This window comes from Pinus tabuliformis, chromosome 3_2 (assembly GCF_031772625.1).
Source record: "Pinus tabuliformis cultivar Carrire ecotype Pingquan chromosome 3_2, CPIR1, whole genome shotgun sequence".
Lineage (NCBI taxonomy): Eukaryota > Viridiplantae > Streptophyta > Pinopsida > Pinales > Pinaceae > Pinus > Pinus tabuliformis.
In genome coordinates, this window is record NC_142302.1 from 53,884,202 (window position 1) to 53,909,360 (window position 25,159).

General features: G+C 38.3%; 2 protein-coding genes across 2 annotated transcripts in view; one reads left to right on the forward strand and one right to left on the reverse strand.

Annotated features, from left to right (window-relative positions):
- The window catches only part of LOC149179769 (protein REVEILLE 8-like), a 318,742-nt gene that overhangs the window by 265,673 nt on the left and 27,910 nt on the right, over window positions 1-25,159 (forward strand). The gene's annotated exons all lie outside the window — the stretch shown is intronic.
- LOC149179771 (uncharacterized) lies at window positions 23,934-24,712 on the reverse strand. The gene is made up of 2 exons (XM_089418055.1): window positions 24,587-24,712; window positions 23,934-24,472 (listed from the first exon to the last, which is right to left on the reverse strand). The coding sequence occupies exons 1-2, from the start codon at window positions 24,702-24,704 to the stop codon at window positions 24,282-24,284; spliced, it is 309 nt and encodes a 102-aa protein (XP_089274181.1). The 5' UTR covers window positions 24,705-24,712; the 3' UTR covers window positions 23,934-24,281.

The window sequence follows — 25,159 nt, forward strand, 5'->3', positions numbered from 1 at the left end:
TTCCTCTCTGGGGAAGATTTTGCCTCCATGATGACAAAAAACCCTAGCAGCAAGAAATGAGAAAAAGTGTGAGGTATGAATGAAAAATGAAGTGATGTGAAGGTGGAGTATGACAAAATGATAAAGGAGGCTTTGAAAGAAGTGGAAATGAACTTTGGAAGCTGATGAAAATGAGTGAAAAAGCAGTGGAAGAGTGATCTGCTTGCAAGGAGGAAAAATAGAGTTTGTAATGAAAAATGCCTTAAAACCTCTAGGAATGAACTAGGGTTTTACTTTTGGAGAGGTAAAATTCTGCTTTGAGGTTGATTGAGTGGTTAAAATGGTTTATTAAACATGTATACATATGTAGGGCAACATTTTACATGTTTAGAAACCAAAAAATAAAAATGGCCATTATCACCCTATCATTTCCCATGAAAAATTTCACTACAAACCCTAATTTGAAGAATCATTGGCATGAGATGATTTTGAAAAGAAAATGAGGTAGAATGATGGTGTACTTACTTGTTGCTTGGTTTAGAAATCAATGAAATTAAGTTTTCAAGCCAAAAAATGGAATTTGGGAGATATTTGGGTGTTTTCTGGACACTCTGCCCTGTGCGCAGCGCCTTGTTCCTGTGCGCAGTGCCTAGTCTCTATGTGCATTGCCTTGTTCCTGTGCACAACGCCTCAAGGTTTTTTCCAAATTTGCCTAAGAAACCGACTTTTTCTCTCTTTTAGATGGGAGAGCTCGATACTCAAGAGTGAATAGGAGGTAAATGAACCAATTTTGGGGGATTTTGAGTTTATATAGGCAAAATTATTTCTCTTTTTAAAAAAGAAATGGGACCCACAAACCTTTGAAAACTGATTTTTCACCTTTTGAAAACAGAGTTACATTTACAACTGAAACCTGTGCTGCCTTTTCACTTTCTTGAGTGTTGGAACTTCTTCTTCTAGAACTTTTTGACCATGAGAACATGATGAATGTGTGATAACTCACAAATCAATACCTTAGAGCTGCTTGTCATGCTCTATTCACTGTTGGATTTATTCATGAAAATGATGGACCTTGGATACCCTAGCGACCTAATGGATGACCTGAAACTAAATGGAATGATGATGATGACTGACATGTTTTTATTATGACACCTCCATAAAAATGTGATAGTTGACCAGCACGAGTGAATTTCCAAAACACTGACCTTATTTCTAGACTGACCAAACAGTGACCAAATTTTGTCGTGTAAATCTAGTGACATAAAAAATTTGATTTTGATAGTCTTGACATGCATAGTAAAAGCAGATTTGATCCAGGTGACAAGCTTACAAGACTGACACTAACATTAGCTCCAACTGGGGATGGCATCTCCTTGGAGGTGTCAAGATCACTGTAGACCAAGTAGCCTTATCCATTTGGAAATGGAGTCAACATGCAGAAAAACGGACTTTTGACTTAAAACTGACTGACCTTTTGACATGACAAAGACTAAAATGTGAAATAAAAACCAAACCAATAGCTGACCCAAGAAGCCTTAGAGCCTTCACTTCGGGCTTGAAACTCCTATGACAGCCACCTACATTGCTGGAAATAAAATACACACCGGTATATACAATGATGATGAATTTTCAGGACTTTTTTAGATGTAGTAGTGCTTGAGAAGCCTACCATTGATTGCTCCTCCTGAATAATCTCCTTCATCCATTTCTTCCAATAAGAAAGCATTCTTCCCTTTGAAAGCAGAAATTGTGTAAGGTCCCTTCCATAAGTTTTCAAACTTGCCATGTTTGCCCTTCTCATCATTTCTAGCATCCCATTGAAGAACCACATCTCCTGGATTGAAATTGTTTTCCTTGGTCCTGCGATCATAAATCTTTTTAATCTTCTCCTGGAGTTTGGATGTGTTATGAAGAACCTCTTCCCTTGTCTGCTGTAAATGAATCATCTGATTTATCCTTCTTTGCATGTCATTAATCTCATATCCAATTCCTACAGAATTTTCATGACCGGGACAGCAAGAGATGAGGGAAACACTGTATCAATTCCATACACTAGCTGAAAAGGGGACATACCTATTGATTTTTTAGTGCTGATCCTGTCCGCCCACAAGGCATTGATGAGCTTTTTATGCCAGTTCTTCTTGTTCACCTCTAGAACCTTCTTGATGATGTTAACCAAGGATTTATTGGATGATTCAGCAAGACCATTCCCTTGCGGATGATAAGCAGTAGAATGTCCTAACACAATATGGTATTTGGCACAAAAGTCCACCATTCTTTTTGACTTGAAAGCAGCAGCATTATCAGTAATTATTTTCTGTGGGCAGCCAAATCTAGACAAAATATTAGACTCAATGAATTGAATGATGATAGAATCAGTAGCTTGCCTGGTTGGGATTACTTCAATCCACTTTGTGAAGTAGTCGGTGGCTATCAATATCCATTTATGTTGTGCTGAAGATGAAGGATGGATTTTGCCAATGAAATCAAGACCCCACTGTTGAAAAGGAGCTAAAATTGAAATACGCTGTAATGGTAATGGAAAAAGCTTTCTCTTTCCTTGAAAAATCTGACATTCATGGTAGCTCATGACTGTTTTGTATACATCAGAAAAGAGGGTGGGCCAATAGAAGCCAACTCTTAAGATCTTGTTTGTTGTAGTTTTCCAAAAGTGATGACCGCCACAGTCTCCTTTATGGAAATCCTTCATGACATCCTTAGCTTCATTTTCTACCAAACAATTCAGCAGCACACCACCAGGATCTTTCCAAAATAAAACACCATCTAGAATACAATATTTTGAAGCCTTCAATTTCAGAGATCTAGCTTTACCTTTGGGGACTTCCGGTGGAGGATTCAAGTGCTGCAAGACATAGACAATGTCGGAATACCAAGGTGAGGACATAAACATATCTGACACCTGTAGGAAAGGATCATCTTCTTCTTGTTCTTCAGAAAGTGCAGCAATCAAATTGATGTCTAGTGCATGTAGATTTTATTCAGCCATGAGTTTTGATAGACCTTGTCCCTTGATGAGCTTTGTAGGTTTGATCTCAAAGTCATACTCTAGCATAGCTGCAATCCAGTTTCCTCTCCTGCCTTTAGGATTCGTCTACATAAGAATTTCCTTCACTGCTGTAGTAGGAACATAAGCAATGGTATGAGAATGCAGAATATAAACTCGGAAATCCTTGAGGGCTTTCACTAAAGCTAAAGCTTGCTTCTCAATGATATTGTATCTCAATGCTGCATCTCTTATAGTGCGATTGAAAAAAGCTATAAGCTGTTCATTTTTTTTGATCTTTCTTCTGCATTAGGACAACTGCTAACGTATGCTCAGAGGCAAAAGAAAAGATGATGAAATCTGAAGTGTAATCTGGGCTAATCAAAATAGGAGTAGTAGATAATGCAAACTTCACTGCATGAAATGATTTCTTAGCCTCTAAAGACCACTTTACCTCACTGTCCTTCTTCAACATGTTTGTCATTTCTTTCAAGTGCTCAGCTAGATTAGGAATGAATCTTCTCAGAAAATTGATTTTCCCATTGAAAGACTGAATCTCTTTCTTGTTCCTTGGGAAGTCTAATTGTTGAATGGCCTCCACTCTTGTAGGATCAATGCGGATGCCATCTTTAGAGATGATGTGTCCCAATAGCTTACCTTCTTCCATGGCGAACAAGCTCTTCTTTGGGTTGAGTGAGATGCCAAATTTTCTGCATTTCTGAAAAACAATTCTTAAATGATGTAAATGATCTTCATCAGACTTTGAAAACACTGTAAGATCATCTAAATAGATAACCAGAAATACATCTTTTTCATTTGCAAAAGCTATGTCCATAGCCTGCTAAAAAGTAGCTCCTGCATTCTTCAACCCAAAAGGCATCTTGGCATACATGAATGTACCCCATGGCGTTGTGAAGGCTGTCTTGAGCTGATCATCCTTGTGTACTAGAATTTGGTTGTATCCAGAGTATCCATCTAGCAATGACATCCTAGAGGACCCAACTACCCTCTGTAGTATGTGATCCATCTTGGGTAGGGGATAATTGTCTTTCAAGGACACCTTGTTCAGATTTCTAAAATCAATACATAGACGAATTTCCTCGGTCTTCTTTCTTACAGGCACTAGATTAGACATCCATTCAGAAAATCGAATTGGGACTATGATTCCAGACTTATAAAGCCTATTTACCTCTTTCTCAATCGATGGCAGCAACTTGGGATTGATCCTCCTTAATTTCTGGCGAAATGGCTTTTGATCGGGCTTAATAGGAATGGTATGTTGAATGATACTTTTGTCATAAACCTTCAGATCTAAATAGTCCCAAGCAAATACATTAGCAAATTCTTTCATTAAAGACATGTACTTACTTTTTGTTTCAAGAGATAAGGACTTTGATAACTTGACCATTTTCGGATTATCAGTTGTGCCAATGTTTACATCTTCAACTCCTTTTTCAGTAGGCACCATGGTGGGCTTCTTGGCGACATCATCATGATCAAATAACTCTTCCAAAGGCACCAAGCCTCTTGGAATGTTGTTGTCCTTGAGCTGTAATATCTCAATCTCAGCTAAGTGGATGTCCGGATCATTCAAATTGGATGCATCATCAATGTGAGAATTCTGAAATTCTCCTTCCAATTGCAGAAAATTGTCTATCTGTTTATCATCCCCAAACACTTGCCAAAATCTCGTGTTATCTGGAACAGCTGGGCGATCTTTGTCATGGATGGAGTACTTCTGATTAGGATGAATAGGAATCTTCACCATACTTGCTGTAGTGGCGAGTGAGTCAGCTATGACATTCTGAGTTCTAGGAATAAGAGACAAAGTGTATTCTGAAAAAGTCTTGAGGATGTAAAGTACAGAATTGCGATAAGCTCTCATTCTTGGGTGATTGGCCTGGTATTCCCCTTTAACTTGTTTGATTACCAATTCAGAGTCGCCATAAACATAAATCTTCTTTGCTCCCAACTTCTTCAGAATTTTGAGGCTAGCAATCAATGCCTCATATTCCGCCTCATTATTTGAACACTCAAAAGCCAACTTGTAAGAACTCATTCTCACATTTCGAGGAATTTTATTTGACTAATGCAATGGACCATGTATCCAGACACCAATCCTAGCTCATTCCCTTCCCAGTGCATGATCGAACTCCATGGTCCAAAGACCATTTTCTTCATTCGGAAAAAGGATCTCTGAAGACTGAACTGTTTGCTCTTTAGGAAGATGGTCAGTTGTCTCAAGACTCTCTGTTTTCTGCACTATTCTTTCAATCTCCTTAATAGAATTCGTTGGCTGCAAACACTGTTTATTCACCTCTTTCCCTTCAACTGTAATGACTTCATGCATGTTGCTCATGACCTTAGGAGCTTCTGAAATTTCCACTTGCTGACTTTCATCATCAATAGAATTTATATCGCTAAATAAAATGAAAGAATCAAGATCAATATGGACAACATGTTTAGGATGATTGACTGGCTTCTCCTTACTGCTGATCATGAATTTCATCTTCTTTTCCCTATAAAGTTTTCAGAGCTGACCAAAAACAGGGATAATGGCATATGAAAAATCAAGTTGTAGAGTGCCCTTTAGTTTTGCTCCCCAAGACCTTGAAAGCAACATGCCAAACCTAGGAGGAATATCAGCAACTACTACATACATCCATGAGTACATTTTTGGCCGAGATTTGGTCCAAGGATATTACCAAGTCTTTAATGAGGCAAAGGCATTTCACTCTCCCAGAATCAAAGGAATAAAGATCATGGTAGGGTCGGGTGATACTCAGTTCTAGTTTATCGATGATGACTTTAGGCATAAGATTATGTGAGGCACCAGAATCTAGCATGGCATTATGGAGGATAAAATCATGAAGTTTAAGACTCAGACAGATAAAAAGGAGGGATTTCACTATCTTCAGGAGTTCCTTATAAGGCTGGACCAAAAAGGATTGCTGGCTCATCATCAGCTACATTAACTGTATCAGACATCTGGTCAACCTTAGGCATCTTAGCAATTTGAAATTTATATTTGTCGTTCTTCACTAATTCAGTGAGGGGAATAGCAACCTTCAATTTAGAAATTTCATTTTCCAAACTAAAAAGGTTAGATTGCTTTTCTACCTCCTTTGCAGTGATGTCCTTCTTTTCTGTTTTCCCTTTAGCTAGTGACTTCTTGTGGCTTTCAGTCTGCAACTCTTTGTCCTTCCTCACATTGTTGGTAGAGGCTTCATTTGTTCTGTCCCGGTTCAGTATGACAATGTCCTTTTCTTTATTCTGACCTACAGGAGCAATTTCCTTGCTTGGTGTCTTTTTGTACATTTTGTCTTTTCTGAGTTAAAGTAACAGGTACATTTCTATTCCTCAAATTGCACTGCTTTTGGAGATGACTAAGGGCGTTTTGATATCCTCTTTGGTATTCTTTAGTTTGAACAACCCACATATCGTCACTTGCTAGCACAAGTTGCTGATCACTTGGTATGAGAGAATCTTTGGAAAACTGATCTTCTTCTGTTAGGAAAGTAGGCAATTCATCTTCTTGAAAGAAGTGATTCGCTTCCACAATCTCTTCTTCATCTTCATCATGGCCTTCAGTATAATTTTGCTGAAATGGAGCTCTTACTTGACCTTGAGGATCTTGGTTTTGTTGCTCTTTCTGTCGATTCCTCACTGAAGGTTCTGCTTGTCGATTAGTTATGGATATTCTATCCATCATCGTCTCCATAGTTTTAATCAGATTGTCAAGCTTTACATCAGAAGATGATGTAGCCTCTTCTTTAAAGACAACTTTCTTCTCGGTCCTCTTAGGCTTTGATTTAGACTTCTTGATAAGCAGATTGGCTTCAACACTTACTGCATTTCACTGCATTTCTTCAAGAGTAGCAGGGTCTCTCTCTCTGGGCTGATATGCCATATTTGAGTCAAAGGCATCGGGATAATGGAGAAGCGCTAGACCAGGTGGAGGCTTCATATCATTAGGAATAGAATTGTATACCAAATTAAATCTTGCTGTAAATTCTTGAACTGTCTCATTTGCATTTCTTTTCATTGAATTATACTCTTGCCAACGAGCTAGGAACAATTCAATCAACCTTTGTGAGTTATTTACAGAATTAGCAGCTAGGTTGCGAAACCACTTCTTCACATCCCCTGAAAAGCTCTGAGCTATGATTCTCATTTTAGCATCATCATCATCAATTTCTTCTAGGTCAATAAAATCTATCAATTTATCAACATGATGCTGAGCTGTGATTTCTGCACTTCCATCAAACAAGGGGAGTCTTTGACCATAATTCTGAGGCAGAGCAGAAAGTTGAGCAGGTAGTATGAGGGGCGCAAATCGTGCCATGACTGTTGGAGGTGGTGGGGGTACTACAATGGGTTGTGTAGGTAAGGATGATGATACTGATGGGGGTGGCGGAGTTACTGCAATTGGTTGTACAGGCAAAGATGGAACAAATGGAGGTGGTATGAAAGATGATGAAACTGAAGTCTTGGGAGATGTAACAGATGTGCTTGGAGGCGAAATAGAAGATGAAGCAGTGGCTAGGTATTCAAGTTGATACTGGATGAAGGCCTTTTCAGTAGTGATCTGGAGTTGGTCAGCAAGGCTTTGAAGCTTGTCAAAATTCAACCATAGTTCATGATCAGTTTTAGCAGACAAAGATTCTGAAGAAATAGAGTGAGTTTCAACCTTTAAAGGCTCTAATGTTACTTCAGAAATACAGGTTCGACCTGGAAAGAGATAATTCTATTTGCTCATCAAAAGGAATTTGCTCAAAGGCAAATAGATTTCTAGGAAGAGAAGTTGTTCTTTTAATTTTTCGAAATGCACTTTTAGTGATGGGTAATCTAAGTTTTCTAAGCAGTCTTTTTGGATCTTCAACAATGAAGGGTGGATTAGGGTCAGTGTTTGACCTGGTATGCCTTTTAGAAGCCAGAATGTACAAACCCTAAACTGATGAAATTTATGAATTTAGCCTATATTTGGACACTGGAAGTTGTGAACTACAGAACCAGTTCTTTGGAAGCTCTTAGATATTTCCTAGGAATGATTAAATAGTCGTTCCCCGGCAACGACGCCAAAAATGTTAGTCCTTACAATTTCCTAGGCTGAAAAGGAAATCGAGAAGGGTAACCTCAAACCACTTCAGCTCAGTAGCTAGCCCTATTGAGCATGAGAGGGATCTCTCTAAGTCTCTTATCAGTGATATGACTTTAAAGCAAATGAGTTTTAGGCTAGATATATATGTTTGTTTGTTTGTTTGTTTGTGAAAATTTGGGTTTTATGGTTTGCTGAACTTAGGGTTTGGAGCCACAAATAGGTCTAGGTTGTAAGAGTGCAGAAGCAAATATGAGGAGCTAGATATCAGAAGCCATGGTGTATTTAGAATATTGTCAGTGTAGTATAGAAGAGAAAATGTAGAAGAAACTAATGAGCATAAGTAAACATGATTTCATTAGCTTAGGAAGACATAAACATAACTATGAAAACCAGATAAACAGAGCTTGAGAAACAAGAATTCTGTATATTTCACTGTAAGGCATCCATAGAAAGAAGAGATATCATGTAGATAAAGATGTTTTAACCTTTAGAAAACAAATAGAATGAAGAACAGACACCATGAACTCACTGGGCTAGAGTTCCTTGAAAATAGCTGCAATTGTCTCTGTATTAGCTGAAAAGATGATTACATGCAAGTCTCCTCCACAAAAAGTTCAACCCTTCTCTCTGAAAGAGAAATGATACATATAGACTCTCCTAGACCACTTGCCCACCTTCAGGAGTCGAATTCCTTGGTGGAGGAACTGATTCCAAGATTCTCTCAACCAACAGGTGAGAGTGAGAATGTGAAACTCAAACACTTATTGGAGAGTTTGTTTAGGAGTTTGCTTTCTTTATGAGTCTTAATAAACATTAAAAACAACCTATGATGTACATTTATTCATGCCTACATCACCTAGCCTCAAAACTAGTGCCATTACATAAAGAGGTTTGACTTTGACCAAATCAAACTGGAAACTAGAAATTTTACACAGTGAAATTTACAAATTAAAACACAAAAAAGTGCAAAAGCGTAGCGCTGACTTTGAGATGATTTTCAGGTGCCTTCTAGAGGTCAAAATGCAAAACTGGGAGAATGTCAACTAGCCCTTCAAATCTAGTTTCCAGAACAGTTTGAATTTTTGAATTTGGACCATGGAAAGGCCTTCAAAAATCCTTTCTCCCAAGGTCACTCCAGGTGCACAACAGCTATCAAAAAAGGGTCCAAAATGCTAATTTTTTTGCCACTTTTTTGCACTTTTCTCCAAAACTGAGCCACCTCTGCAAAATCTGAGCAAATGGGTTTTTAGAGGATGGCAAGAGCTTTCCAAAAATATAAACTTTCCCTGAAATAGAGGTTTGAGTAAAAAGCACAGCGCCGCATTTGGAGCTACTGATTTTTTGAATTTAGCTAAAAAATAATGAAAAAACCTAAAGTGCTTAGAATTTGCTCAAAATTGGCTGGAAGCTATAAAAATATGTTTGTTAAACCTTCATAGATGCTTCAGCAAGCATCTCCAAGTTTCCCTCATCCTTTTGGTCTTTTTTGGCTTCCTTGAGCTTGTTTTCAAGCTGCTTTACCTTGACATTGGCGATCATGTTTTGAGCCTGGTAGTGGTGCGCCATATGTCTAAGCAACTGATTATCTCTGTTTGCCTTCTCAAGTAGCTTCTCCAAGTGTTGATTCACCCTGTTGAGCCAATACTCCTTGTCTTGATTGATCTCAAGAGCAATTTTGTCTTCTAGGTCTATGTCTTCATTCAACAGGATGTGTTCTTCCTCTTCTTGCAATGCCTTCTTCAGGCCCTTTGTTCTTAGCCTTTTCCTCTTACCTTTCCCTCTTGCTCCTTTAGGCTTGCTTGATTCTATGATTTCTTTGCCCTTGCCAACCTGCTGCAATAACTTGGCTTGTTCTTTTTCCGTGATCAATTCCTTTGCTTTGAGCTGACTATTCTCCTGTTCAAGGAATGAAATGACATATCTAGCTCTCGCCATATTGACTGTAATCTCCTTGATCTGATAGTCTTTATCTTTGATTATCTGTTGCATGCTTGAAGTCTGATCCTTTGCCTCTAAATCAACTAGCTCAAATTCATGCTCAACTATGTCTTTATCTTTCGCTGTTGGTCCCTGCTTTGTTGATGAAGAAGGCTTGGCCCCTTTCTCACCATGAGAAGCAAACAAAAGCCTCTGTCCTCTCTTGTACACCTTAGTCACCTCAAGCTTAGGTGCTTGAGTTTTCTCAACTGATTTGCTAGAGGACCCCACCTCCATTTGCTGTTTTGGTATGCTAGAGGGCTGAGCTGCTACATTGGCTTCATGCCATTTCAAGGTTGTTTCCAAAAAGGTTTCCCAAGCCATACCTTTCTCTGCAAGCTGGTGAAGGACTATAGTCTTGATCAGACTGTGATGAAACAGGCTTGGGTAGTGCTCCTTGTTTTTCATTTGAATCTTTTTTGGCATTTTGGAAATGCTCTTGAATAGGTAGTTACACATGTTGAGTGGCTTCTGAGAGGTGAAGTGCATTAAGAGGCGAAAATGATAAGCATACAACCTGGAGAATCTTCCTTCACATGTAAAGAACTTCATGATAATCTTCATCAAAGGGGCATATTTCTCCAATAAGTATCTGAAAGGCATAGTGTGATCATGTTTTTCCTTGTATGGTGTTTTTAAGAAAGGTTTATAATATTCAAGATCTAGGTTCATTCCCTTGAACCAATATTCACCATTGTTCGGTAGCCCTGTAGCAAGTGAAATGGAGGCCACTGAAAAAATGAATTCAATACCAGCGATAACAACATTTTCACCCTTCAACTGAGTTTCCACCCAATCTGTCACCTGCTCATGAAAACCCACCTCACTCACCCTTTTGCAAAACTCCAAGCAATGTACATCTTCAAAGCACTGTTTGATGAAAGGATATGAGTTGATTTCATTGCAATTTGATGGCTCATATCTGAGGATTTTCCCTCCCTTATGATGTCTTTTCCTCTCTGGTGAAGATTCTGCCTCCATGATGACAAAAAACCCTAGCAACAGGAAATGAGAAAAAGTGTGAGGTATGAATGGAAAATGAAGTGACGTGAAGGTGGAGTTTGACAAAATGATAAAGGAGGTTTTGAAAGAGGTGGAAATGAATTTTGGAAGCTGATGAAAATGAGTGAAAAAGCAGTGGAAGAGTGATCTGCTTGCAAGGAGGAAAATTAGAATTTGTAATGAAAAATGCCCAAAAACCTCTAGGAATGAACTAGGGTTTTACTTTTGGAGAGGTAAAATTTTTCTTTGAGGTTGATTGAGTGGTTAAAATGGTTTATTAAACATGTATACAAGTGTAGGGCAACATTTTACATGTTTAGAAACCAAAAAAGAAAAATGGCCATTATCACCTTATCATTTCCCATGAAAAATTTCACTACAAACCCTAATTTGAAGAATCATTGGCATGAGATGATTTTGAAAAGAAAATGAGGGAGAGTGATGGTGTACTTACTTGTTGCTTGGATTAGAAATCAATGAAATAAAGTTTGCAAGCCAAAAAATGGAATTTGGGAGAGATTTGGGCGTTTTCTAGACACTCTACCCCGTGCACAGCGCCTTGTTCTTGTGTGCAGCGCAGTTTCTCTGTTCACAGTGCCTAGTCTTTGTGCGTAGTGCCTCAAGGTTTTTTCCAAATTTGCCTAAGAAACCGACTTTTTCTCTCTTTTGGATGGGAAAGCTCAATACTCAAGAGTGAATAGGGGGTAAATGAACCAAGTTTGGGGGCTTTTGAGTTTATATAGGCAAAAATATTTCTCTTTTTAAAAAAGAAATGGGACCCACAAACCTTTGAAAAATGATTTTTCACTTTTTGAAAACAGAGTTACCTTTACAACTATAACCTGGGCTGCCTTTTCACTCTCTTGAGTGTTGGAACTTCTTCTTCTGGAACTTTTTGACCATGAGAACATGATGAATGTGTGATAACTCACAAATCAATACCCAAGAGCTACTTGTCATGCTCTATTCACTGCTGGATTTATTCATGAAAATGATGGACCTTGGATACCTTAGCGACCTAATGGATGACTTGAAACTAAATGGAATGATGATGATGAATGACATGTTTTTATTATGACACCTCTATAAAAATGTGACAGTTGACCAGCATGAATGAATATCCAAAAGACTGACCTCATTTGTAGACTGACCAAACAGTGACCAAATTTCGCTGTGTAAACCTAGTGACATAAAAAATTTGATTTTGATAGTCTTGACAAGCATAGTAAAAGCACATTTGATCCAAGTTACAGGCTAACAACACTGACACTAACAGAAGGTACAACAGAGTTGTAGCAGTGATGATCTTGGTGATTGCCTCAGTTTTGCAGCAGTAAGGATCTCGATGGTGCATTAGTAATGGCCTTGGTGTAGCAACAGTGATGATGATGATCTCAACAGTGACAAAGAAGAGGATTGGTGTCTTGGTATTGAAGTGGCCTAATAGGTGAAGGGTCATGGTCTTGGTATTCGTCAATCGGAATCTCTATAAGAAGAATTTTGTTTGGGTTTTCCTCTCAAAGAGTGAGAGGTTTTGGCCCTGGCAGAAAGCCAACATCTTGTGTTCTTGTCTCTTTTGTTATGGTAACTATTTGATGGACTAAGAAGACACACTCTAATAATAACAAGAGAAGATTGTGTTAATAAGAAAAGTTAAAAATACCTCACAAATAGTTATCACGGCGAGAAGAATCTCATTAACTTCATTTTCCCTAGATTCTTCAACAGATGTCACTTACAACTAGCACTCGTGTGGTTGGATGAAAGATCCTAAATGAAACATGACTTCGAAGAGGTAGCAGTATGAAGAAAAAGCCAAATGTATCACTTTCTGATGCAAAGAAGGATGACATGATTGATATGGTTCATGAAGGAAAGTGATGGATGGTCGATGCCCTATGACTAAGACAGGCTCCATAATGAAAAGGATGAACTTCATGACATCGAAAGGAGGAGTCCCACAAGCAACTGATAATACCATGATCTCCACCTAGAAAGTCGCTGGAAGCACATCCCTGGTTAAGACGGAGCTTGGACAAGTCCCTGGATAAGGAGGAGCTTGGGTACATTCCTTTATAGGAATGGCTATATCTTCCTCAGTCGAGAGGGAGAGATAAACACATAATTCATGTCTTTATATTGTGAAGAAAGAATGGAGGATTGGGTAAGCACCTAGCATCTGATACTCTTTGAGGATGTGGTAGGGCATCCAAGATAATAGTAGTCCAAGAGCACTGAGAATCCAAGATAAGAATAGTCCTAGAAGGACATACGCTATGAACACCCAGGTGGGGTATGTGCCTTGAGAGACAATGATGATGGTGTCTGTCAGTCATTGGTCTCGCTAGCATTGTGCTCTGCTCTTGTGGAGAGATAGAGTCGTTAGTCAAGGCCTTGCTATGTGACAATGTTGGTTGATATAATGGAAAAAGATGGCTTACCAATCCTACTCTTCTTATGAGAATTCTTTAGATTGAAAATGTCCAAGTACCTTGTATGGATTATGAATACCTCCCTAGTTAAGAGGGAGCGTTGAAATATGTAACTAGATTTGGTCTTCATAATGACATATGTAATCATGATTTTATGTATTAATGAAAAGAGAAAAATAAATTGATTATTGTTATTCTTGAGGCATGTGTTTCATGCTCAAGGGAAATTTCTTTTAGGTCAAACTCCCATTGAGAGCTTCTAGGGCTTGTCATTGAGTCTACAATTCAAAGAGTCATTGTCATGTATGGAAGACCCATTTGGGCATACTACATATTGTAAAGAAAAAAATTATTTGAGTCGAAAGGCCCTCCAAGACCTCATCATGTTGCAAAGATCAAGCCGGCCTACTCAAGTGGACAAGTTGGCCTAAAGGGTGCAATTCAACCTAGCAGAAAGCTTATATATAAGAGAGACTTCGACCTCACTTTGGACACTCACTTCACTCACACAAGTTCGATCATAAGAGAGAGAAAGGTGCGAAGAAGAGAAGGATGAAGGTTGAAGAAAAGGATGACATTTTTGGATTTGTTTTGAGCTACTTCTCTCCACATGTGTGAAAGGATTAGGGCACATATTGCAGTAGAAGAGGAAGAGTTGTAGAAGTTGATTTAGGGAATCTTCAAGGACACTCTAGGAGAGAGAATCAACTCAAGAGAAGAGGAAAGGAGGAAGAATCTATCATTGTTTTCCACACGTGCAAAGGCTAGGGTTTCTGTAGAAGATTCTACTAGGCAGGTCGAAGTTGTAGAAGAATATGCTGGATAGATCGAAGTTGCAAAAGAATCTGCTGGGAAGTCAAAGTTGCAGAAGTATATTCTGGCGATCGAAATTGCAAAAGTTGTTGAGGTCAAGGTTGTTGGAAAACAGGAATATTTGACTTGGTCTTGGAGGGTCTTGGTCAAGGGTCATAGGTCTTGGAATTCGTCAATTGAAGTTTTATAAAAAGAGATGAATTCTTGGGTTTTCCTCTTAGTTGGAGAGGTTTTGACCCTGGTTGATCGCCTATATCTTGTGTCCTCTTGTCTTATCGTTCTTTATGGTTTGGTAACTATTTGATGAAGAGAGTACTAATAATAAGAAGTAAAAGAAGAAGCTAATCAAGTTAAGTAAAATATATCACAAGCAATTATCAAAGCACGAGAAATCACATAATTTGTTGCCCCTAGATGTCTCAACAAGTACCAAAGCCTTGTGGACCCATAGGGGGAAGATGATGAAATAGGGCATGTAATGTGTGGAGGGGAGTGAAAAATGTGGAATAGGAAAACGGGACCACGCTACCAAAATCGGGGTTTCCTGTTGTATAGGTTGTCATTGATGTTAAAGTGGGCAAATGATAAAGCAGGTGTGCAGCAGGTCATTGATCTCATAGCAAGAGCAAGTATGTAGGGGATGATGCAGTTGGTTGAAACTCCATGACAAAAAAAAATCATGACATCAAAGAAGAAAGGATTTCTTCAAGCAGCTGATTGTCCCATCATCTCCACCTGAGGAGTTATTGTAGGTCCCTAGTTAAGAGGGAGCTTGGAAATAAGTTTCTTACTTGGAAGAAACTTGGAAATTCCTAAGCCAAGAGGGAGCTTAGGTACATTCTTTTTATAGGAATGAGTACATTCCTTTATTGGAATATGTCCTCCCTAGTTGAGAGGGAGAGATAGACACATCATTCTGGTCTTCACCTGGTAAGACAAAATGGAGGATTGAGTAATCATTTGGCATCCGATACTCTTTGAGGATGAGATAGGGCATCCAAGAGAAGAGTGATCATAGAGGACTGATATTCTTTGAAGACTAGGAATCCAAGATAAGAATAACCCTGGTGGAACACACACTGAGTACCCTAGAGGGGTATGTTCCGGGAGAGACAATGATGAGTATGTTTGTAAATCATTGGTCTCACCAGCATTGAGCTCAAATCTTGTGGAGAGATAGAGTTGTTAGTCAAGGCCTTGCTATGTGACAATGCTGGTTGATATGATGCTATACAAATGAGTTACCAATCTGAATTCTTCTTATGAGAAATTCTTCAGATTGAGAATGACCAAGTACCATTATGAATACCTCCCTAGTTAAGAGGGAGTGTTGAAAAGTGTAACTAGGTTCTTTCTTCACAATGACATGTAATTATGATTTTATGTAATGAGATGTAAAGAAGAAAATAAAATTCTTGTATTGCTTGCTTCATGGGTTTCGTGAGCAAGAGATTTTATTTTCGAGTCAAGACTCCCATTGAGAGTCTTTAGGAATTATTTGTCATCTAGTCATAAGATGATAGAGTCATTGTCATGTAATGAAGTCATGTTACACTTTGTAAAAGGTCAAACTTGTCTATGTAAAGTGTCCTCCAAGACCTTGTCACTTTTCCTCTTCAAGTCGACCTAGAACGAAGAAAGAACTTGCTAGAAGAAGTCGACCTCACTACTTAAGATCATGTTGGCCTAAGGGACATGAGATGATGTATATAAATAACCACACTCGGCCTCACTTAGAGGCGAGCAACTCGACAAGCATGTGATCAAGAAGAAGTGCGAAGTAGAGCCCATCAGTAGAATTGCGAAGAAGATATAGCGAAGGAAGGTCTCTTCTAGGGATAGCGAAGAAAGTATTCTCTTGGAATAACGAAGGAAGGATTCTTCTGGGTATAGCAAAGGAAGGTTTCTTTTGGGGATAGCGAAGAAAGGACTCTTTCTGGGATCGCGAAGGAAAGGATTCTTCTAGGGTCTATCCTGGGCTATATACTCTCCCACAAGCGAAGAAAGAAGGAACAGAAAAGGACCGAAGAGAAGCAATAAAGGTCTCTCTCTTAAGGAGACCAGTTAAGTGGCATATTCTAGGGTTTCTGATTTAAAGGCCGAGATTCTCTAGAGGAAGCCGAGAAGAGCAGTGTGAAAGATATAGAGACCGAGTTTCTCTAGAGGAAGCCGAGGAGAGCAGTTCGAGATCAAGGAGGAGTTGAGACAAGGAAGAGGCAGAGCATCAAGGTTAGTGACAAGGTTCTTGGAAGGATACTAGTGTCAAGGGTCTTTGTCATGGTCTTGGTATTTGTCAATTAAAGATCTATAAGAAGAATTTTGATCGGGTTTTCCTCTCAAGAGGTGAGAGGTTTTGGCCCTAGCTGACAAGCCTACATACTGTGTCACTTGTCTTCTATTGTGCATATTGGTAATTGTCTTGATGAAAAGAACACAATAATAATATAACGAAGAGAAGACTATAAGCTAAGAAGTAAAAGTATATCACAAGCAATTATCAAGCAAAAAGATCTTTTAATTCCTTATGCCCTAGATTTCTCAACACATAATGGGCTTTAGAATATGCAAGTTTCTTTAAGTTTAAAAGGGAGGTGTCGTTGCACAGAATGTCTAGGCACTGCGACAATGGCTCAGATCAGGGGCTGTCACCCTGATCCCCAATCTCTCCGTTTAAGCTGTCTCCCTACAACAGGCTAATGGGGGTAGATCCTATGGAAAAGTGGAATGAAGAAGAACTAGTTGGGAACCAGCCAGTTTGGGAGACACAGTGAAGCGATCAAGTACTTGATTAAGATTTAGCAATACTTATAAGATTTGATTAGATTTCAAACGATTCATACCAGTGCTTTATGGAGTCAACGATCTTGCTAGGGAAATTAAGACCAAGTAATCGATTAGCAACTGTTGCTTAGATAAATGAGTATTTTATATGAAATGCAGATCCTAAAACTAATGTGAGATGCAAGAGTCTTGGTTAATTTTAGTTAAATGCCTATTTAAATGTGAACCCTTCAATCCTTTCTGTGTTGAGCTTGATTTCGTAGTAATTGGCAGAGAGAAGATCAGGAGAAGCACACTAAGGTGTGATTAACGATACCTCTCCTGAAATTCTAACATACTCGGTGCCTCCAGCGCTGCAGAGAATTGTGGCTTTGACGACTGCAAGGTCACTGTTTTAAGTACTATTAAAACATGTTTCTCAAGAAAAGACGGATGGAGATCTATCTGTCTATCGACCAAGCTTATGCTTAGAAGTAAATTTTATCTGTGCAAAGTTAACTTATATGCAAATGCACCGGAAGATGAGATGAAGTTAGACTTGAGAATGTGAAAACACTTATGCCACAAAAGCCCTCAATTACCCAAATGAAATGCTCAAATTTTTTTTAGACGAAGACTTAGAAAATAAACTCTTGAATACGCTATAGTTAAAACACAAGCTTATTTCAAATCTTCTTGATACAATTTAGCTCAAAGAAAACAAAAACAACTTTGCAATTCGATATCAATGTCAACAAATGCGCAAAAAAAATACTCAGTTTATGAAACAAAGGATATGCATTTTCTCACAATTCCATGACAGAGTACTTAATTTTTCAGAAATTAATTTTTAGGACAGCTGTAAGAAAAACTTTATGACAGCGGTAATATGACAATGAAAACAGTAGGCTATCAATGATATCTTTATGCGAAAAGTTTACCGAAACTTTTCCAAACTTGCCCACATGAATTATAAAAAAATTTCAGCGTGTTGTGATGTGATTTCCGAAATTATATCAGATTTGATATACTTATTACAGCCAGCAATTAAAACATGAAATACGCCTAACGATGAATGCCCAACTCAAGAAATTAATTCCTTAATGTGTTAGACAACTTAGGAACTGATTTTTGGCTAACCCACATGAAATTTTTCCATTGTTATATTTCAGACTTCAGAAATAGAATTATTCCGAGATAACAGTGACCCAAAATGTAGATCTAGGCCAAATTTTTGATACACATCAAACATAAATGACTTATTAATGTATTTAACAATTTTTTAGTTAATTTGAAACCACTTAGATGTGTTTTTCACCACTATTAGAAAGGTATATGACTGCTGTAGCAAACAGTGAGGAAAAATATGGTTTAGAGATCAAATCCTTAGGCCCTAGGCCTTGAAGATCAGTTGCCCAAGTTGTCGAAAAAATTTCAATATCTGAAACACAAATTTTTACCAAATTTTCTACAAAAACCCACCAATGATTAACTTCAGAAAATCAAATATTCAAATCAGAAATGGAGCAAGGGAATCTAGGGCCAATGAAAGCTAGCACTAGGCCCAATAGAATTAGCGTTGGGCTAGGAGAAGGCAGATTTGGGCTTAGGAGCCCCAAAACTTGAAACCCTTGTTCTAAAAAAAATTTATTGCAAAATCTTTAATGACTGGCCTTGAAAAGATTTGGGATAAGATATTGCCCTCTGGGGCCTAGATCTGTCTCAAAACCCCCAAATCTGCTTGAAAAATCTCAGATCTGAAGATTTACTTGGTTGATTTCTTAGATCTATTCTTGCAAACAATCTTTGAGCTCAAATTTGCCCTCCAAGGTTTAGATCTAGCTTAGATCTGAAGATTTACTTGGCTGATTTCTCAGATCTATTCCTTGCACAAGTGAAAAAAAAAACCCAATACCCAATATGTACAAAAATAGAGAAAATCCCAAATGCTCAAGTGTTAAAATTCAAAATTATGTTAGAAAATTTCAGATCTACACAAATAAATAACAGATCTATACAAATAATTTACAGATCTATCAGATCTGAGGAGTATGAGTCCAACTCCGCTCCCAGATTTGATAATCTAAGGCTCTTAATAGCCAGATCTATCAAAATTTCCACAAAATATTTAAAATATTTTTAAATTTTAGAGAGGTACTAGCCCAAAAACACTCTACAAAAAGAAAGGATTATCGTTAGATAAATCTTGAGGCTTATATGAAGTAGGCTCTTCAGAAAATATGTGTTGAGAGTTGGTTGGTCCAATCGAGGACTATCCCCAAATGCTCAATGAGAACCTGAGAGATCTTCTGCAAACACTAGATCAACCATCAAATCAAGTAGAGAAATAGAACAACAATAAAATTATGAAGAAATAGAGATACCTGCTACTTCAATCAAAATTAAAAATGTTACCTTAGATCCAACAAACTGAATAAGATACTTGTATTCAGATTATTCTAAGAGAGCTATTGATTGATAGTTTTCACATAATATTAAGCAGAAACTAAAACAATGTTACCATAAATTCATGAAGAGGAACACTACAACACGTTGAAACCCCAAAGACTTTTGCATTAATTCAAAAAAGTATACAAGAGAGTTTGAGAGCTTAGTACATGATCCAGAGATCGGATGACACTCACTGACAAATGACCTCCTATTTAAAGATAAATCTTCCAACGGCTAGTTCGAGTGATCCTTGTCAAAGTGATCTCGACTGTTGATGAGGATCAAAATTTCTTTTCATCTCATTCGTCGAAATTTTAAATATTTGAGGAAATTTCGAATTTTTCAATTAAATGCATTTTAATAAATTCAAAAATTATAACTTTTCATTAATTTCCTCAAAATTTTGACTTTGACTTAACCGCAGGGACCCAAGGCATAAAATTTAGCAAAATAATCAATTAACCTTAGTCCCTGGACCTATTAAAATTTAACTTTTTAAAAGACCCACGAATTTTACCTCTGGAAAATTTAAATTTACCTAGGACCTAGAACCTATGAGGGGATAAATTATTTTTCTAACCCTCAAGACACTTTACATCATGATTTTACATTTTTTACATTTCAAGGGGGAACACCCATTTGCAAAAGACCCTCACAGACTACCTGGTTTTGCGACACAAATATAATCTAGCAGATCAAACAATTTATAATAAAATAACCTAACCAAATAGTTAGGATTATTCCCAAATCACTTTTATATAGACTCGATCTAGAACACTAGGACTCCCCTAAGATTCCAATGACAAAATCCATTCCGACTTTGGGGTAAGGCTGAAGGAAAACTCTGCCGACCATCCGAGAATAGATCGGTGAGACAAAAAACCTCTCGGAATGTAGATCATTACCAGAAAACTAGGTTTACCTAGGTGATTACATACACGACACGGATTTGCTGAGATTATTTACATTATACACATGCAGACTGGGTTTATATTATGAGATGATCCTTCGGCTGATGATGATAGCTGGATGGCAGGAACACATCGATTAGGCACTACCCCTTTTACAAAAAAAAGGGGGTGTACTACTATGGGTGGTTGACACGTAGTGGTCAACAGGAGGTTAACCAAGGATCTTACTAGGTGGTTTCAGCCTGTAAGGGGACTGACATGTCCATGGTACATCCATCAAATGGCAGGTGGCATGTGATATAATGATGGAAAAGAGTGGGGCATCAAAGTAAGGCTCTAAGCCACATGCCACAGTACAAGGGTAGTTATAATGAGGGAAGCCCACTCTTGGGTGTATGAATGTAGGAAGGAGCAATAGTGGTATATGAGTTACCTCGACCTTTGTTTTTCCACCCTTCTCATATGCCTTTTGCCTTTTATTGATTTCCAGGAGATGAGAGCATGATGTGTAAGATATAGTAGTGAATACCCCCTTAAGGTGGGGTAGTTCATCACCCACCAGGGGTTGGGACAATCATGGGTTCCTTAATGATGAAGGGGGCCAGTATAAGGGGCCCTAGGTGTTGAAAAGCGTAACTAGGTTCGGTCTTCATAACGACATATGTAATTGTGATTTTATGTAATTGATGAAAAAAAGAAAATAAAATTATTATTTTTGTAAGTACTTGAATCATGGGTTTCATGATCAAGGAATTTTATTTTTGGTTAAGGTTCCCATTGTGAACCTTTTGGTTTTGTCATCTAGTCATAAAAGTTAAATTGAGTCAATGTCATGTATGAAGGACACTTCTTGGGCATGTTACATTTTTATATGAGTCATTAAATATATAAGAAGGCCCTCCAAGACCAAGCAAAGTCACCTCCTTCAAGTCGGCTTCAAAAGAATAATGAAATCTCTCAAAAGGACACATCGGCTCACCCTTAGTTCATGTCGGCTCATTATGGAGGCTCCAATGACTATAAATTGGCAGCTTGACCTCATTTCTGAAGACACAATTTTGGTGAAGCAAGTCTGAAATCAAGAAGTGCAAAGGTCATCAAATAGAAGCCCTATAACTAGCGAGGAGAAGGGAAGGAGCAGTGAGGTCTTTAGCTTTGTTTTGGGACTATTTTTGGGTCAAATTACCTCCACACGTGCGAGATTGCAGACCTGTAGATTGCAGGAAGAAGGCCGAAATATTACAGTCACAGTGAGAGAGGATTTTGGGTGAAGAACAAGAAAGATCTCAAGCCGAAGTGTCAAGAAGAAGTCTCCTTCTAGAGCAAGGAAGACAAAGGGTCAAAGTTGGTCAAACTCATGTGCTAGGGTTTTTGAATAGAGACAAGAAGTACAATGTTGAACCAAGGGACCGAAATTCTGAAGGGTAGCTGAGAAGAAGGAAGAAGCAAGAGGGTTGACTATCGTTGACTCAAGGAAGAAGGACCTCATCAAGGAAGCTTTGTGTCTTGGTCTTGGAGTGGCAAATAGGTCAAGGGTCTTGGTCTTGGTATTCATCAATTGAAATCTCTATAGGAAGAAGAATTTGTTTGGGTTTTCTTCTCAAGTGGGACAGGTTTTGGTCTTGGTTGATAGCCTATATTCTGTGTCTCTTGTCTCTTTAAGGTTTATGCATTGGTAGCTATTTGATGAAGAATAACATTATAATAACATTAGTAAAAGAAGATCCTAATCTAAGAATTAAAGCATTCACAAGTAGTTATCAATAGAAGAGAAATCACCTAATTGTTATGCCCTAGATTTCTCAACACTAGGAACCAGGGTGATGGCCATAATGATGGGGGTAGAGCTCATGCTTGGCTTTTTCCCACATGCTAAATTTGTATGTCCCGACCATCTTTTGCATTTTATGGTACATTTCTTGTTGAGAGTCGCCAAATTATGCTTTTTCTTTTCCTTTTAGCTGCATCAACCTCCGGGGCATCGTTCCAGGCCCGACCCAAGGTGTGGACAGGGGGAGGGGGAAGCTAATTCCTTGTGGAACCAATGGACAAATGTGGACCCAGATGGGAAATATGGTGAAAGGGGTTATAATCAGTGTTGATAATATCGGTATCGGGAAAATATCGGCGACGGTCCGGAAAATATCTTATCGGAAATATCGGCGAAAATATTGGCAAAATATCGGCAAATATCGGCAAGCATAAAAAATGCATAATATATTCATTTTTTTCAGATTTCTAAACATATAAAGCAATAACAACATGAACTAAACACATTGGCACATAAATATGAAGAAAACACTGATATATATGATGTCAAATAGAAATGATACATCAAACTTCAAAGGCGATACCAAATCCTGCTGATCCCTGATAGTGATAAATTGATAATTGTCCAATCAAGGACTCAAACAAAAATTAAAATAACATCACATATCCTGCTGATCCCTGATAGTGATAATTGTCCAATCAAGGACTCAAACAAAACAACATCACATATATAAAAGTTTAAAAGTATTTCATCATCATGAGTTATAAACTTATATGTAGCAAAAGTTGCAAAACAAATAAAACTAGCAGCTATCTATCTGAGACCATTGGCCTCTCCCTAGCAGCTTTCTTTCTGTCTTGTTCAGCAATTGCTTCACGAGCTTTTTGTATAACCTCTGCACTAGAAACCATACAAGGCATAACATCTGCATCATATGCAGAGAGTTTAGCCAGATGGTATTTCAATCGTGTAATCCCTCCTGACATCTTGGTCCCACACAAGTTGCATGATATATATGCCTGATTTGCCCCACCAAAAGCCTCCCCATACTCCCAAAATGGGTCCAAGGCTTTTGGCATATTTGACATTTGTAGTGAACTAATTCAAACCTAGGGCACAAAAAAAACAAAAAATTGGCATTAAATGAGTATAACTATACAGTGCCCAGCAAACACTCAAGAAACTATTTTAATTTTTAAAGCAACATCTTCATGTTCAGAATTTAAACAACAAAATCAAGCATAAAAAATGCATAATATATTCATTTTTTTCAGATTTTTAAACATATAAAGCAATAACAACATGAAATAAAGTTTAAACACATTGGCACATAAATATGAAGAAAACACTGATATATATGATGTCAAATAGAAATGATATATCAAAGGCGATACCAAATTGTGCTAATCCCTGATAATTGTCCATTCAAGGACTCAAATGTGGAGAACCAATACAAAATAACATCACATATAATAATAAAAGTATCTCATCATCATGAGTTACATGTAGCATAACAAATAAAACTAGCAGCTATCTATCTACTGCCCTCTCCCCCTTTTACGGGAAAACATGATGGGCTGTTTGCCAGGCCTGCCCCTAGTAGTAGAAGGCCCTGACACTGACTCTGCACCTAATGTCAAATAATGAGTGATAGGCATGGAGCTATGCTCTCCTATATCTATAGCAGATGGTGTTGATGCTGATGCTCCCGCAGTGTCCTCCTCCTGCTCCTCCTGCTCCTCCTCTAAGTGCTGCTGCTCCTCTGACTCCGAGTCCTCCTCTTGCTGCCCCTGCTCTAATGGATCATCTGCCACTGGCTCCTCCAACCATGAAGGTGACTCCTCCAATATGGGCTCCTGAGACTCCACCCTCCACGGAGACAATACATCAATATTGTCTAAGGAAATGGCATCTGGATCCACTGGTGATTCTATTTGCCTCACTCGAAGTCGGATGTTGTAATGCACATACACCAAATCGTTGAGGTGTGCGAACTCCAACCTGTAAGAGTGTCAAAAAAAGTAATGAGTCTTGACTCTTGACTCTTGACACTTGAAGGTCATAAATTAAAAATTAAAAATTACAATAAGTGTAATTGCTCAACTGAAGGCTTGAGTTCAAAGTTATACCTGTTGCGCTTTTTGGCGTGTATTTTCTCAAATACACTCCAATTGCGCTCACACCCTGAAGAGCTACATGTTTGACTCAAGATTCGTATAGCCAAATTTTGCAAATTTGGTACCCTTGCACCATAGCTTCGCCACCAAAGATCTACAACAAAATAATGAAATAAAAAATTCAAAAACTTAAAAGTTAAAAGTTAAAAGTTAAAACATAATTAAATTCAAATTTCTAATTTCTAATGAGTGATGACTTGTCACTTACGTGGCATGAAGAGGGCCCTTTCCTTAATGGCATCATCAAAGCCAAATAGGCCAACACAATCCTGATAACTATGTATCTCGCGGCTGATTTTGCGACGAAGCTCAGAATCAGGTACCATCCTCTCAATACAGGAATGGAGCCCTTCCATCACCTCGCCATCAAAACGAAAATTGCATTTGTATGCAAATGCAGGGTTGAGGAAGAGTGTTGCTGCATGAATGGGTCGATGAAGCATCCCTGTCCACCGACTATCGATCACATCCCATAACATCATCTGCCTATTAAGGCCAGCAGAACCCTTGTCTGCATAATAGGAACGAATGGCCTCCTTGGCCCTATCCATGCCCTCATACAAATAAGGCATTGTAGGCTTCTCTCCGTCCACCAATCTAAGAACCTTTACTATAGGTTCGCTAACTGCACATGCTTCTTGTACTCCACGCCAAAATGTCTCAGAGTACACCATTTTTTCAATGGCTCTCCCATCAGGGCTCCTGCTGTATCTACAACCACGCCAATCATCAGACACAAACATTTGCTTCAACTCGTACTGACATCGAAGCAAAGACTGAA